General features: G+C 45.5%; 1 protein-coding gene across 1 annotated transcript in view; it reads right to left on the reverse strand.

Annotated features, from left to right (window-relative positions):
* INTS4 (integrator complex subunit 4) overlaps positions 1 to 16,402 on the reverse strand; it is a 47,151-nt gene that overhangs the window by 28,149 nt on the left and 2,600 nt on the right. Inside the window, exons 3-10 of the mRNA XM_060684773.2 lie at positions 13,977 to 14,094; positions 11,093 to 11,199; positions 9,686 to 9,874; positions 9,482 to 9,532; positions 7,897 to 7,985; positions 4,655 to 4,775; positions 2,740 to 2,811; positions 1,366 to 1,540 (exon numbers count right to left, since the gene is read on the reverse strand). Coding sequence (XP_060540756.2) covers positions 1,366 to 1,540; positions 2,740 to 2,811; positions 4,655 to 4,775; positions 7,897 to 7,985; positions 9,482 to 9,532; positions 9,686 to 9,874; positions 11,093 to 11,199; positions 13,977 to 14,094 — 922 coding nt within the window. The remainder of the gene's footprint in view (positions 1 to 1,365; positions 1,541 to 2,739; positions 2,812 to 4,654; positions 4,776 to 7,896; positions 7,986 to 9,481; positions 9,533 to 9,685; positions 9,875 to 11,092; positions 11,200 to 13,976; positions 14,095 to 16,402) is intronic.

The following is a 16,402-nucleotide window of genomic DNA, read 5'->3' on the forward strand; positions in this document are numbered from 1 at the left end:
ATTGAGATAGTCGTCAAGGTTCCAAGCAATACATCCCCAACAATGAGAATCCCGAGGCAGGCATATTCCTCAAAGGACATTTTATTGAAGGTAAAGGTAAAGTTCCCCTCACACATATGTGCTAGTTGTTCCTGACTCTAGGGGGCGTTGCTCATCTCCGTTTCAAAGCCGAAGAGCCAGCGATGTCCGAAGACATCTCCGTGGTCATGTGGCCTGCATGACTCAACGCCAAAGGCGCACGGAATGCTGTTCCCTTCCCACCAAAGGTGGTCCCTATTTTTCTACTTGCATTTTTTACCTGCTTTCTAACTGCTAGGTTGGCAGAAGCTGGAACAAGCAACGGGAGCTCACCCCCTTACGCGGCACTAGGGATTTGAACCGCTGAACTGCTGACCTTTCGATCGACAAGCTCACCGTCTTAGCCACTGAGCTACTGTGTCCTCAACATTTTATCAAATTGGCACAAGTTGGTGGAAAACCGGCTCTAACTTCCCGGCCAGTTTTACGCTCAACTAAAAGTAAAACATTTGCTAATACATGTAATAACAGCTGCAAGGATTGTCTATGCACAAAATTGGAAAGTGGAGAAAATACCTTTGGAAGAAGTAGTAATAAAAAAATCTTAGCTTGTGCAGAAATGAAAAGATTAACTCTGATGATTAAAGATAAAGAAGACTGAGAATATTTTGAAATATGGAATGATTTTTATTATTGGCTGGAGAAGAGATATAAATGATTAATTATATAAGTATGTAAAAATATGTGATGAGTTGAATATTATGTTAGTGATGAACTGATATAGTGGACTGGATAAGGATCAAGATAGAAGTAATGACAACTATACAGAAAAAGAAAGAACTTTGGAAGATAACACCGAGATGTCACAGGGAAGAGAAAACTGATGAATTAAATGTTTGTTTATCTAAAAAATAAAAAAACGTTAAAAATAAATAAAGTAAAACATTTGTCACTTCCAGTCACATGGTCCAATCAGCATGTAGTCAGTGGGGAATCCAGATTCGCTTAACAACCGGGTGACTAACTTAACAACTGTGGTGATTCCCTTAACAACTGTTAGCAGAAAGGTCGTAAAATGGGGTAAAAGTCACTTTACAACGGTCGTACTTAGCAACCGGAAGTTGAGGCTTAATTGTGGTCGTAAGGCGAGGACTACCGGTATTAAATGGCCAGCCTTTCTGCAATTTTGGACTTGGTTACGCAGGGGGCTGTTTGGGTTTTTGAATAATGCACCAGCGCGCTGAAATACGGCTTAAAAATCGAATGAAGAGGCAGAGAACCGAAGCAACCGTTCCTGGGAGGTGAGGACCGCTCCCCGAAAAAGATCCAAGGGGCTCCCCCACTCACCGTACATCTCGTCTTCCAGGCCGTGGACAAAAGCTCCACAGGCTCCCGATTCAATGAGGTTCACGGCTCCCGTGTCTATTTCTTCTTTCGGGGCGTCGTCCCCCCATTTCCTGCCACTAGAGAACTCCCCGGAACTGTACAGCTCTTTAGCCCGTTCGTGGGCGGTGCGTTTGCGCTGTAGAGACCAAATAGTCAAGGGAAGTCAGGCATTTTTAATACCATTTCCCGGAATATAAGACCTATCCTGAAAATAAGCCCTAGCATGTTTTTTTTTACAGGTATGCCTAATATAAGCCCTACTCCGCAAAATAAGCCCACTTAAGAGCCTGCGCAGCTGGCTGCCTATCTCGTTGCTTGTGGTGCCACAGCAACGAGGCGAGGCAGGAGGGTGCTGGAGCTGCCCGAGGAACCTTGCAACAGCTTCCCTCAGGGCCACCACAGCCAGGCCAGTAGAGCAGGGGTAGGGTAGGGTGGAGTGGAGTGGAGTGGAGAGTGAGAGCAGGGGGAGAGCAGGGAGAGAGGAGAGGAGAGGAGAGGAGAGGAGAGGAGAGGAGAGGAGAGGAGAGGAGAGGAGAGGAGAGGAGAGGTACAGTAGAATAGTGTAGAGGTAGAGGAGGGATAAGCAGAGCAGAGCAAAGTAGAATACAATAGAGTAGGGATAGAGCAGGAATAGAGTAGAGTAGAGTAGAGTAGAGTAGAGTAGAGTAGAGTACAGTAGAGTAGAGTGTAGAGTAGAGTAGAGAAGAGAGATAGCAGGGGGAGAGTAGAGTAGAATGTAGTGTAGAGTAGAGTGAGAGCAGGGGTAGAGTAGAGTTGAGGTAGAGCAAGGGGAAGCAGAGCAGAGCAAAGTAGAGTACAATAGAGCAGGGATAGAGTAGAGAAGAGTGAGAGCAGGAGGAGAGTAGAGTAGAGTAGGGGTAGAGTAGAATAGAGTAGAGTAGAGGTAGAGCAGGGGGAAGCAGAGCAGAGCAAAGTAGAGTACAATAGAGCAGGGATAGAGTAGAGAAGAGTGAGAGCAGGAGGAGAGTAGAGTAGAGTGTAGTGTAGAGTAGAGTGAGAGCAGGGGGAGGGTAGAGTAGAGTAGGGGTAGAGTAGAATAGAGTAGAGTAGAGGTAGAGCAGGGGGAAGCAGAGTAGAGCAAAGTATAGTACAATAGAGCAGGGATAGAGTAGAGTAGAGTAGAGTAGAGTAGAGTAGAGTAGAGTAGATTGAGAGCAGGGGGAAGAGTACAGGAGAGGTTGAGTAGGGGTAGAGTACGGTAATAAAACTAAAACCAGAAAGCATTCAAAAGAATCAATCGTGCAACCTCCAGCCTCCCAGGGTTTGGATATACAGATACAAACTCCCAGCACAAAACAAAAGAGAATACTGTACCCTCAAATCTGACATCAGCTTCTTGTCCAAGGTCTGTTCTAAAAAATGAGAACTAACTTGCTGCATAGACCCCTGGAAAACAGGTGGGGAAAACCATTTATCAGAATGACATTTTAATCCCAAGCCCAATCAAAGCTAAAACAATTATTTAAGTCCCGGTCTGATACGTGGGTAGAGTTCGTCAAGTCATTTTGAACAGAATGAGGTGAAAATCATAAGAAATCTGTGCTTTAAAACAGACGTCTCCAGATTTGGCAACTTTCAGATTTATGGACTCCAACTCCCAGAATCTCTGGGGGAATTCCTGGAGAATTCTGGGAGACGAAGTTCTATTCTATGAGGTTTTACGTTAAGTCTTAAAATTGCCACGTTCAGAGAACTCTCTGATAATCCTCTCTTTTATTTCAGATATTCAAAAAGTGGTCAAAAAGATTCCAAAAGCAGAGAAGAGCCACCAAGGTGATAAGGGGACTGAAGCAGGGGTGAAATGCTCCCGGTTCAGACCAGATCACCAGATCCAGTAGTGATGGTGGCGAGTAGTTCGGAGAACCGGTAGCAAAAATCCCTGCGCCCCCCATGCCCAGCTGAGCCGCAAGATCATCAGAGGCTTTTTTTTTTTTACTTTTAAAAGCGTTTTTTCTACAACCTCTTCAGGTTTTTTTTTTGTTTTTGTTTTTAAAGCCTCTGATGATCGCACAGCTCAGCTGGGATCGTCAGAGCCTTTTAAAAGCATTTTTTCTACAACCTCTTTGCCCGAAGAGGTTTATTTATTTATTTATTGGTTCGATTTATATGCCGCCCTTCTCCGGAGACTCAGGGCGGCTTACAACGCGTTAAGCAATAGCCTTCATACTTTTGTATATACCTGCTTAGCAGGGCTTTCTGTTGGGGGGGGGGGGTGGCTAAGCGGTGTTCTTTTTTTATACAAAGTCAGCTTATTGCCCCCACAATCCGGGTCCTCATTTCACCTACCTCGGAAGGATGGAAGGCTGAGTCAACCGTGAGCCTGGTGAGATTTGAACTTGCAGTAATTGCAGGCAGCTGGTGTTACTTAACAGTGCTTTAGTCTGCTGCACCACCAAGGCTCTTAGAAAAGGTTGTAGAAAAAATGCTTTTAAAAGTTAAAAAACAAAAAGTTGGCCATGCCCACCCAGTCACATTACCCCACCACCACCAAACCACACCCACAGAACCGGTAGTAATAAATGTTAAATTTCACCACTGGACTGGAGGCTAAAAGATACGAAGAACGGTTGCAGGAACTGGGTATGTCTAGTTTAATGAAAAGAAGGACTAAGGGAGACATGATAGCAGCCTTCCAATATCTCAGGGGCTGCCCCAAAGAAGAGGGAGTCAAGCTATTCTCCAAAGCCCCCGAGGGCAGGACGAGAAGCAACGTGTGGAAACTAATCAAGGAGAGAAGCAAATTAGAACTAAGGAGAAATTTTCTGACAATTAGAACAATTAACCAGTGGAACAACTTGCCTCCAGAAGTTGTGAATGCTCCAACACTGGAAGTTTTTAAGAAGAGATTGGATAACCATTTGTCTGATGTGGTGTAGGGTTTCCTGCCTGAGTAGGGGGTTGGACTAGAAGACCTCCAAGGTCCCTTCCAACTCTGTTATTCTGTTCTGTTATTATGATCAAATCAGGATGTTGCTGTATGCCAAACACCCGTTTTCCTCCCATATAAATGAAAGAGACTCAACGATGGGACTTATTTTTTTCACTTCCTCCCTGGCTTCCCTCCACCCCTTTGAGCTTCAGGGTGAGGCTTTCGGAAGCTCAGCACAAAGGCAGATCGACCATAAAGGGAGAGAACAACAATTAAGCATCTTGGATTTCATGGACCAGCTGGCAGACCAGGGATGATTACCATGGCAACGGAGAAAGGAGGAAGAGAAATCCTTCTTACCAATAGCTTAGCAGCCTGGACTCTCACAACCCAGGAGCCGTCGCTGACCATGTGACAGATCTTCCCGAAAGCATCGTCCACCAGCCGGATTTCTTCGTTGGAAGATGGGATGGGGACAATGCTAGAGAGAGAAAGAGAGAGAGAGAGAGGGGTAGGGAGGGAGAGAGGGAGGGAGGGAGGGAGAAAGAGAGGGAGAGAGGGAAAGAGAGAGAGGGAGGGAGGGAGAGAGAGGGGGAGGGAGAGAAAGAAAGAGAGAGGGAGGGAGGGACAGAGGGAGAGAGAGAGGGAGGGAGGGAGAGAGAGGGGCAGAGAAAGAAAGAGAGAGGGAGGGAGAGAGAGAGGGAGGGAGGGAGAAAGAGGGAGAGAGGGAAAGAGAGAGAGAGTGGGAGGGAGGGAGAGAGGGAGAGAGAGGGAGGGAGGGAGAGAAAGGGAGGGAGGGGAAGGGAGGAAGGAAGAGGGAGAGAGAGAGAGGGAGGGTGGCAGGGAGAGAGAGGGAGGGAGAGAGAGAGGGAGGGAGGGGGGAGAGAGAGGGGGAGGGAGAGAAAGAGAGAGAGAGGGAGGGAGGGTGAAAGAGAGGGAGAGAGAGGGAGGGAGGGAGAGACAGGGAGGGAAAGGGAGGGAGGGGAAGGGAGGGAGGAAGAGGGAGGGAGAGAGAGAGGGAGGGTGGGAGGGAGAGAGAGGGAGGGAGAGAGAGAGGGAGGGTGGGAGGGAGAGAGAGGGAGGGAGAGAGAGGGGGAGGGAGGGAGGGAGAGAGGGAGGGAGGGAGAGAAAGAAAGAGGGAGGGAGGGAGGGTGAAAGAGATGGAGAGAGAGGGAGGGAGGGAGAGACAGAGGGAGGGAGAGAAAGGGAGGGAGGGGAAGGGAGGAAGGAAGAGGGAGGAAGAGAGAGAGAGAGGGAGGGTGGGAGGGAGAGAAAGAGAGAGAGAGGGAGGGAGAAAGGGAGGGAGAGAAAGAGAGAAATATTACCGATAGTCCTGAACATATAATTTGTTTAGTAACCGTTCAAAGTTACAACAGCCCTGAAAAGTGACTTATGACTTTTTCATAAGTGTGTGACTGTTTTTCACACATGACCCTTGCAGCATCCCCATGGTCATGTGATCCAAATTCAGATGTTTGGCAACTGGTTCATATTTATGACCATTGCTGTGTCCCTGGGGTCATGCGATCCCTTTTTGCGACCTTCTGACAAGCAAAGTCCATGAGGAAGCCGGATTCACTTAACAACTGGGTGACTAGCTTTATCAACTGCAGTGTTCCGCTCGCTTAGCAGATGTCTCGTTTAGCAGCAGCAATTCTGGGCTCAATTGTGGCCGCAGGTCCAGGAGTTACCTGTACAGGTAGTCCTCAACGTATGACCCCAATGGAGCCCAAACTTTATGTTGCAAAGTGAGCAAAGTGGCCTCAACAACTCTCTAAAAGGATGCAAACGACCAGCTGTGTGCAAGGAGGATCAATCCTTCCATTTCCCACCATCCAGTCAGAGCTGAAGAAGCTTCTCGGATGAGAAGCGAAACGCCTTCAAAGAAAAAACAGAAAGTCCAGTTGCCTCTTTAAAAAAAGCACTTTCAAGGTGTCTGGACTTCAAGTCCCAGAATTCCCCTCCCATCAAGGCTTCTCTGACTCCTGCTTACAGGTACTCCTTCCTTCGAAGCCGCCTTACAGTAGTGGCCAAAATTGTGGAAACCTTGTGGGAAAAGTGTATTTTTGCGGTTTGATGGCTAACACCACCACTTTTTTTTTTTTTGGGGGGAGTTTCAAGAGAGCCTTGGTACTACAGTGGTTTAAAGCACCCTGTTATTAACACAGCTGCCTGCAATTTACTGCTGGTTCGAATCTCTCCAAGGCTCAAGGTTGACTCAACCTTCCATCCTTTCTAAAGTTAGGTTAAATGAGGACCCAGTTTGTGGGGGCAATAAGCTGACTTTGTATAAATATACAAAAGTATGAAGGCTATTGCTTAACGCACTGTAAGCCGCCCTGAGTCTCCGGAGAAGGGCGGCATATAAATCAAATTAAAAAAAATAATAATCCTATTCCACTGCTGGAATGGCCTGGGAATAGCCCAGACCTTCACCCAATTGAAAAATCTATGGAGCTGAATTAACAATATATTACAATTCAAACTATACGGTTCGGCAACGTGTAGTCATATTGTATATTTACAAGTGCGGTGTCTAATCAATTGTCTAATTAATTATACAGTTTATACAGAAATTCTTATATATGAAATTAATTACTGTTTAATTAAGATATAATAATATATAGGATTAACTAATAGTTGTGCATTGTTCCTCATGAGTATTAACTTTTGCACTTAATTTCCAACCACCTATACCACAAATCCCAGATCGTGTAAAATTCTGAATCCTCCTTTCCATTTAATACATACGTTAATCTGCACATGTCTGCGCAGTCAAGTATCTTATTGACTATCTGTTCCTCAGTTGGTCCTCTTTTCTCTTTCCAATATCTAGCATAGGAGAGTCTAGCAGCTGTGACAATATGAATAATCAAATATTTCTTGTCCTTACCAAATGTTCGTTTTAGCACTCCCAGGAGATAGATTTCCGGCAGAAAATTAATATCCTCATGTAATTTCATTTAAAAAAAAAAAATCTATGGAGCTGACTAAAGAAACTTGTTAGTCGGAAGCAACCCAGCAATAAAACCCAGTTAATAGAAGCCATCATTCAATCTTGGTTTCACATTAGAACAGCTGCAGAACTAAAAGACTTGGTTCACTCCATGGGAAGACGTTGTAAGGCCGTCATTCATGCTAAAGGTTACCCAACTAAGTATTAACTGACATGGTGATAATTTTTGTATATCTTGTTTTTTTCTAGGTGTTTCCCTTTTCTTCTTTATACTGTAACTGCTATTCTAACAGCAAATCCTTCACGAAAGTTATTGCATGACATTCTTGATTAAATTATCTTTCCATTGATATATCATTTTATGGTACGACTCCAAAAAATAAGCGGTGTTATTAGCTAGTTTTAGAAAATACACTTTTCCCAAAAGGTTTCCACAATTTTGGCCACTAGTGTAGTTCTAGATCGGATCTCTCTTCAATGATCTTCCACCCGTTACTTCTTGACTTGTCCTCTGGTGATTTTTAGAGAATGGCTCTTACGCTGTTAGAATTTTGATCTGCTGGTCTTCGATTTTATTGTTTCCCAATTTATGGAGAAACTGCTTTGGGAATCGATCGGAGGTGGTATTCAGCCGGTTCGTACGTACCTTTCTGTGTAAAGCTGACTAAGAACCCAAGTGAGTTGCACCGCGACGCTCCGGACCTGTTCGTAATCATCCATTAAGAGTTTGCAAGCCTGCAACGGAAGATTCCCAGGAGATTATTACTGGCCAACAATTTCACCATTTACAGGTAGTCCTCGACTTACAACAGTTTGTTTGGGGACCGTTCGAAGTTACGACATTGCTGAAAATAGTGACTTAGGGCCGTTTTTCACACTTACGACCGTTGCAGCATTCCCCCACGCTCGCGGGATTGACACTCAACTCATATTTATGATGGTGGCAGTGTCCAGGGGTCATGTGATCGCCTTGTGCGACCTTCTGACGAGCAAGGTCAATGGGGAAACCAGATTTTTGTTATTTATTCATTATTTTATTATTTATTTATTAATTTTATTTCTATACAGCCCTTCTCCCGAAGGACTCAGGGCGGTGTACAGCCTAATTAAAACACAAAAACTGACGAATTTAAAAATAATTAAAATCATTAAATAGGCCCAATTTATAAAACCCCAAATTTAAAATCCCATTTAAAACCAATTAAAATCTTTATATTGATAGCCCAGCCTGGCGGAACAACATGGTTTTGAGGGATTCACTTAACAACCGTGTTACAAGTTGTCCTCGACTTACAACTCCATCTTATATTAGATATTAATTTTAGAGTGTTTTCCACAATGAAATACATCCCACCCAAGAAAATTGCTATTTAAAAAACTCAGCCTTCCGTCCTTCTGAGGTGGGTAAAACGAGGACCCAGATTGTTGGGGGCAATATGCTGACACCGTAAACCGCTTAGAGAAGGCTGTAAAAGCACTATGAAGCGGTATATAAGTCTAAGGGCTATTGCTATGTTACTTAAACCTCTACTCCTCAGCAGCAGCATATCTGTCCAAAAGCTGCAACTTTTGAGCATTCTTCTTTTATTTACTTGATTTGTATCCTTCCTTTATTCTTTTTATAAATAACTCAAGGCGGGAAACATTCCTTCCTCCTTGAATTTTCCCAACAACAATAACTCTTGTTAGGTGGATTGAACTGAGAGAGGAACTGGTCTGAAGTCCCCCAACTGGTGTTCATGGCTAAGGTGGGACTAGAACTCACAGTCTCCTGGTGATTGGCCCAAAGTCATCCAGCTGACTTTCATGCCTAAAGTGGGACTAGAACTCACAGTCTCCTGGTGATTGGCCCAAAGTCACCCAGCTGACTTTCGTGCCTAAGGCAGGACTAGAACTCACAGTCTCCTGGTGATTGGCATAAAGTCACCCAGCTGACTTTCGTGCCTAAGGTGGGACTAGAACTCACAGTCTCCTGGTGACTGGCCCAAAGTCACCCAGTTGGCTTTCATAGCTAAAGTGGGACTAGAACTCAGTCTCCTGGTGATTGGCCCAAAGTTACCCAGCTGACTTTCGTGCCTAAGGTGGGACTAGAACTCACCGTCTCCTGCTTTCTAATGTGGTGCCTTAAGCACTAGACTAAAACCTAATCAAAGCAGATTCCCTCAATATTTCTCTTGCATTCATCAAATATTAGAACCCTTTGCTAAACTGATATAGGACATCATCATTACCTGGTTATAAATGGCTTGCTGCAACTTTAATCCCCTTTCGTGGAGCTGCAACTATAGGAGAAAAAAAAAATACACCAGATTGTTATTATAGCAATTCAAAGAATTTAGGCTTTTGCAAAATAACATGAAAACGTGACAGGATTTTGGCTGTATTTCCACACCATTAATTCTGAATCCTCATTCACTCTTCTCATGGAGACCTACCATAGCTTTGATAGCTGCAGTCCTCACTCGTGGATCCTGGTCGCTGAAGTGATCCCCGATGATCTTCTGCACGTCTTTGGGAGACTGGCGTTCCACTTCCTTCGAGCTGCCACCTTTCTCCACTGTCCCCAGGCAGCCAATCAGGAGCAGGCATTTGTTCCTTACACCGTGCGAGGAATCCGTCAGATGCTGCGGATAAACAGTCTTTCAGAGGAAGGTTATCAACGCCCACCTATCTCCCGTGGAACGCTGCCAAAGAGCTAATTTCCGGACACAGGGCAAGGCCAAACTTGGCACAGAGTCACAAACAGAATTTTCACATCTTGAATCGGCCAGATGTACTAATTGCTTCCTGCAAAAGCTCACGTCCCGCTTCCTTCTCTTTTATGCCTTATGGGAGGGGCCAATCAACTCCAAGCCTTACTCCCAAGTCGACCCTGTTTCTTTAATTGTTCCTGTCTCCTGGCAGCTCTGTGCATGCACACACTGGAAACAGGCTCACACTGTTCTTCTGCCTCGCTGATGTCAGACTCCGGAGACTCCAGAGGTAGCAAAGAACTACCAGATGGCCTTGGGTCCGTCTCAGCCACCGACACAGAGCCCTCGTTCGAGCTTTCCCCAGACTCCAGGACTGGCCCAGGTTCCTCCCCAATGCTCTCACTGTCCGAATCTGCTGCCAGCTCTGCTGGCGGGCCACAACAGTGCAATACTGCAGGCTACTTCTGCTGCCTGCCGGCTGCCTGCAGTTTGGCAGTTCGAATCTCACCAGGCTCAAGGTTGACTCAGCTTTCCATCCTTCTGAGGTTGGTAAAATGAGGACCCAGATTGTTGGGGGCAATATGCTGACTCTGTAAACTGCTTAGAGAGGGCTGTAAAAGCACTGTGAAGCGGTATATAAGTCTAAGTGCTATGTCTGTCTGTCTGTCTAACTATCTATCTAGTCAAGAGCCGTGGTGGCGCAGTGGTTAGAATGCAGTATTGCAAGCTAACTCTGCCGACAGCCACCAGTTCAATCCTGAACAGCTCAAGGTTGACTCAGCCTTCCATCCTTCCAAGGTGGGTAAAATGAGGTCCCGGATTGTTGGAGGGAATATGCTGACTCTGTAAACCATTTAGAGAGGGCTGTAAAGCTATTGCTATTGCTATTATCTTTGAATTTTCCATGGTGTCGGGAAGAAATGTGAAAAGACACTGATCTGTATCAGTGTAGGGCTGTCCAACCTTGGCAACTATAAGCCTTGTGGACTTCAACTCCCAGAATTCCCCAGCCAGCATCATCAGCTAAGGAATTCTGGGAGTTGAGGTCCACAGGTCTTATAAAATTGCCAATGTTGAATATTCCTGATCTATGCAATTAAATAACTTAAAGAACCCGAGTTTGTTCACTGGCTGACCGTTTTTAATTACCTTGCAAGCGACGTCTACAAGATGTCCCCGCACTGAAGGGTTCTCTTGAAGCTTCTTCCCAATCACCAGCAAGGTATCCAAAAGCTGAGCCAGAACTTGGTGGGATTCTGGAAAACAAACCAAAATTCACTTCTATTCGCAATGCAACAACCATGTTGTAGAAAAAGGGCAAGCTCCTATATAAAATGGGAGCAAACTCCACGCCAACTTAGCACTGATGTTACCTACAGTGGTGGCCAAAATTGTGGAAACCTTGTGGGAAAATTGTACTTTTGAGGTTTGATGGCTAATAACACCACTTTTGGGGGGAAGTTTCAAGATAATCCTATTCCACTGCTGGGATGGCCTGGGAATAGCCCAGACCTTCACCCAACGGAAAATCTATGGAGCCGACTAAAGAAACTGGTTAGTCAGAAGTGACCCAGCAATAAAACCCAGTTAATAGAAGCCATCATTCCATCTTGGTTTCACATTATTATAACAGCTGCAGAACTAAAAGACTTGGTTCACTCCATGGGAAGACACTGTAAGGCCGGAATTCATGCTAAAGGTTACCCAGCTAAGTATTAACTGACATGGTGATCCTTTTTGTATATCTCGTTTTTTCTATGGTGATTTTTGTAAATCTCGTTTTTTCTACGTGTTTCACTTTTCCTCTTTATACAGTAACTGCTATTTCTAATAGCAAATCCTTCATAAAAGTTATTGCATGACATTCTTGATTAAATTATCTTTCCATTGATATGCATTTTTATGGTACCACTCTCCGCAAAAAAGCGGTGTTATTAGCTAGTTTTAGAAAATACACTTTTCCCAAAAGGTTTCCACAATTTTGGCCACTACTGTAGTTAATGCGCTATTATTCTCCAGGCTGGGTAATTAAATGTCTGCAAGCAAAGCACCATGCTTGCACCAAGAGTCTGTTTGAACTTACAATGGTACCGAAAAAAAAGTGACTTCCGAAAAGTCACTTTTGACATTTACCAGCCATTAACATCCCCACGGTCAACACCATGGGTCAAAATCCAGGCACTTCTGGCATGTATTTATGACACTTGTGCTGATGTTCTGACCCAAACATGACAAACCCTCTAGAGTTGAAGCAACGATTCCTTGATTAGGAGCATCAACAGCCCCAGCAAAAAAGTTTCTCTCTCACCGCAGGCTAAGTGTGTCAGGCTGGGAGATGAATAGTTGTCTGCCACATCTATTCATCTCCGCCCCCTGCCTTTTAGCCCCAGAGTTAGGGTGGGGCTTTGCTAGCAGCGGTGGCTCTTCCTTCCCAAGGATCAGCCCATAGATTTCCACTGCTCTCCTCTCCTCTGCCTTCTGTGCATCTTCGCATCAGGCACTGGACCCAGCTGTTCCTCCTCTTCCTCATCAGCCACCTCCAGACCTGGGGGCTGTTGACTCTCCATCTGAGGGCTGATGGACGGCCCAGGCTCCGCTTCTGTCTCTCTCTCTCTCTCTGCCAGCTCAGTGGTGGGTTCCTCCTGGTTTGGCCCGGTTCTCCCGAGCCGGTAGCAGTGACGATATGATGTCACCGAATGAGTTCTGCCACCCCACCCCACCCCCGCATTATTCTTACCTTTTATTTGGCCCTACCCCCAATCTATTGCTGCCTCCTGAGTCCCAGCTGATGGCTAGAGGGGAAAAAACTGTTTAAACTCTTGCCGCGGGGCTTCAAAGGGCCGTCCTACAGCTGATCAGTGTTAAAAGAAAACAAATGAGTAGACCAGTGCCTGCAAAAATAAATGGGTAGACCAGTGCCTGCAAAAATACATGAGTAAATCAGTGCCTGAAAAATACATGAGTAGATCAGTGCCTGAAAAATACATGAGTAGATCAGTGCCTGCAAAAATACATGAGTAGATCAGTGCCTGCAAAAATACATGAGTAGATCATGCCTGCAAAAATACATGAGTAGATCAGTGCCTGCAAAAATACATGAGTAGATCAGTGCCTGCAAAAATAAATGAGATCAGTGCCTGCAAAAATAAATGGGTAGACTGGTACAGCTCTGCAAACAGTTAAAAACCTGGTAGACCAGTATCTCTGCTAAATCCTAAATAATTGTCACATGACCATCAAGCCACGCCCACAAAATAAGCCACACCCACAGAACCGGGAGTAAAAAAATTTAGAACCCACCCCTGTGCCAGCACCATTCCCCCTCGGAGCTCTCAGGCTGCTAGAGGGAGTGGTGGCCAACAGGCCACAACAGCTGACCTGGGATCAGACAATCACAATCTCTAACCTTCCCAGCCAGCTTCCAACAAGCAAAGTCAATGGGGGAAGCCAAATTTGCTTAACGGCTGCACGATTCAACTGTGGTCATAAATTGAGGATTACATGTATGGCTTAGGACAGGGGTGCTTGATCCCGTCACAGGGTGTATCAGGATCTTGTTTGCCTTTGGGGCCTCGGGCGAGCGTGGCCTGGAGGGCGTGGCTGAGTGGGTGGGCGTGGCTGGGCCCGGGACGGCAGGGGCTGGTCCCTTGCTGTCTCCGGGATGGCCACACGGGCCAATTCCAGGGCCTATCACGGGCCAAATCTGGCACATGGGCCACACGTTTGACACGTCTGGCTTAGGAGAATGTAACACCAACCAACAGGAATGTCACCCATGCTTCAAATGTTGTTTGTCGTTTAACAACCCCGTAATCCCTTGCAAGGTGGAGTCGGGGCAACTGAATGGAGCTAAGTGTTTTACTGGCCGGATGCCCTTCCTGTTGCCAATAGGGAGTTTTGTTCAGCAGATATATTCTCATCGTGCCCAGAGAGAGAAATACCAGCCTCCACCTAGGATCAAACTCACAGCCTCCTGATTGTGAGGCGAGAACTCCACAATTCTGTACGTTCCTTAGCTGGGAGGAGGACTTACTTTCAGTTTGGAGAGTGTTAATGACATCATCCAGAATACAGTCAGGAGAAAAGCCAGGAGTTTTTGACAACAGGCCCAGCAAGGAAGCAATTTTCAATCTCACAGAGGGATCCGTTTCCTGTGGATAAGAGAAGGATGTCAAAATATCTTGTCTGCAACCGTCCCAGACGGTTTCCTACAAGCAAAGTCAACAGAGAGCTGCATGGTTCGCTTAGCAATGGCCAGGTAACTCACTGAATGACTGTGCCAAAAAAAGGTCATAAAATTGGGGACGGTCCCATGATGCCTCACTGGTCGCTCTCGTTGCTTAATGACAAATTTTCCAATTAATGATTTTATTTGTTAAATTTATTTGCCACCGATCGTGCTATGGGCTTACTCTAGGCTGGTTCCGATAATAAAAAGGAAGACAATGAAAGGCGTGTAAACAGAAATAAGATTAATAGGAAGATGAAATAAACAACGACAAAGGATCACCATGAGAATAATACAGATATTCCTCGACTTACAATTGGGTTAATGACTGTCCGATGTTACAACGGCACTGAAAAAAGTGAGTTATGACCATTTCTCACACTTACGACCGCTGCAGCACCCCCATGGCCACATCAAAATTCAGACGCTTGGCAATTGGCCAGTATGTACCCCATTTGCAGTGTCCCCCGGGGTCATGTGATCCCCTTTTGTGACCGTCCGACAAGCGAAATTCAATGGCGGGAAGCCAGATTCACTTAACAACCGTGTGACTAACTTAATAACTACAGTGAGTCACTTAACAACTATGCAAGAAAGGTTGTAAAACGGGGCCAAAAGTCACTTAACAACTCATCTCGCTTAGCAACGGACGTTTTGGGCTCCATTGTGGTCATAGGCCGAGGACTACCTGTACATCAATATAGTAAGCAAAAGGATGGATGGATGGAGATGTTCTGCCGCAGTTACGGACCCCAAAGAACGCAGCACACACAAAGTCTGTACAAACCTTAGTTTACTAAATTAAATCAGTTTTTTTTTTCAAACAAAGGTTGTTAATTAACTTTCTTAACAGCCTGCAAGAATCCAAAGAATAAATAATCTTAATCTTACTATGGTTGGCAGAAAGCCCAGAAGCAATTTGCAGAGAACTAAGATCAAAGCACGAAGGAGAGTGAACGAAGTTGTTCCCTGCAAATTGCTTCAGTCGGCATTCCTCCTTAAATAGGCTAAGGGAGTGGCCAATTAGCCCCAAGCCTTACTCTCTTACTCCTCCTGAGGAGCCACTCCTGCCTTTTGAAGCTCTGCGCACCCGTGCATCGAGAAGAGGCTCCTCCTCTTCTTCCTCTTCACCCATGGAAGCTTCTGGAGGTTCTGAAGGCCCTGGCTGAATCTCCGCCTCTGGCACCACATCTTCTCCAGCCTCCTCACTGTCCGACTCGAGTGCCAGCTGCACAGGCTGCTAGCGCAGCACCACACCAGCCTCCTCGCTGTCAGAATCAGCTACTAACTGCACAGGCTGCGTACAGCCCATAACAGGAGAGCAGAGAGCAAGGGAAGTGTTCTGACCCAGCCTTCGCAAGCCATCAGAAACCGCTTACTCACAAGTAAAACGAACCCCCTTGTTTCAAACAGGGCAGGAACAGTCCCGTCACATTGGATTAACAACCCCCAAAAATAATTAGTCACAAATGAACGTCTTTTCCCCTTCTGAAACAGGGCACGAACAGTCTCTGTTGACATGAGAACCCAAGATAAGAAGTCCTTTCAATGATTAAACCAAGCAGAAACCGTCCCACGTTCACACCGGCTGAGGCAAATTCACTCCCTGTTGTTTCCCAGTAGGGAGACTCAGTTGGCACCTCAAATACAGAGCAATTAGTCCCAACAAACCAAGTTCTGGCAAAGGAGTCCGACTTGATTGATGTACACTGGAAAATGAACGGTTATATGCGACAACCGGCCACTCGCAGACCCCTAGTATTTATTTCTCAGCCAGGGACGGGCTGGCTAGCGTCTACAACTTCTTTTCCCTGAGAGCTGGCTTATTGATTTCCTTTGTTCTCCTCTCCGCTGTATGCATAAGCGGATCAGGCCCCATCTGCTCCTCTTCCTCACTCAGCTCAGGCCACCTGGAGGAATGTTAGGATATGGTGTGAGCCTAACAGGTTGTCCAGGCAATATATGTGTTCTGCGGCTTTAACATAAATATGTATTATATGACTTTTAAGTTTTACCGCAGTATCATTGTACTGCTGAGTCATGCTGTAATCTAATTAATCACTAGTTGTAAACGTATTTAAGAAGGGGACTGTAATGTAGTCAGTTGATGATATGCTACCAGCGTGCATGATATGCTACCATTGTGTGAGGAGTTGCTATCATTATGCTATCATCGTTGATGGATCTGCTACCATCGTGGTTTGTGTACCAGAGTGAACTTGTTATTCTAA

The sequence above is a fragment of the Pantherophis guttatus genome, chromosome 5 (genome assembly GCF_059756535.1).
Source record: "Pantherophis guttatus breed Tessera chromosome 5, ASM5975653v1, whole genome shotgun sequence".
NCBI lineage: Eukaryota > Metazoa > Chordata > Lepidosauria > Squamata > Colubridae > Pantherophis > Pantherophis guttatus.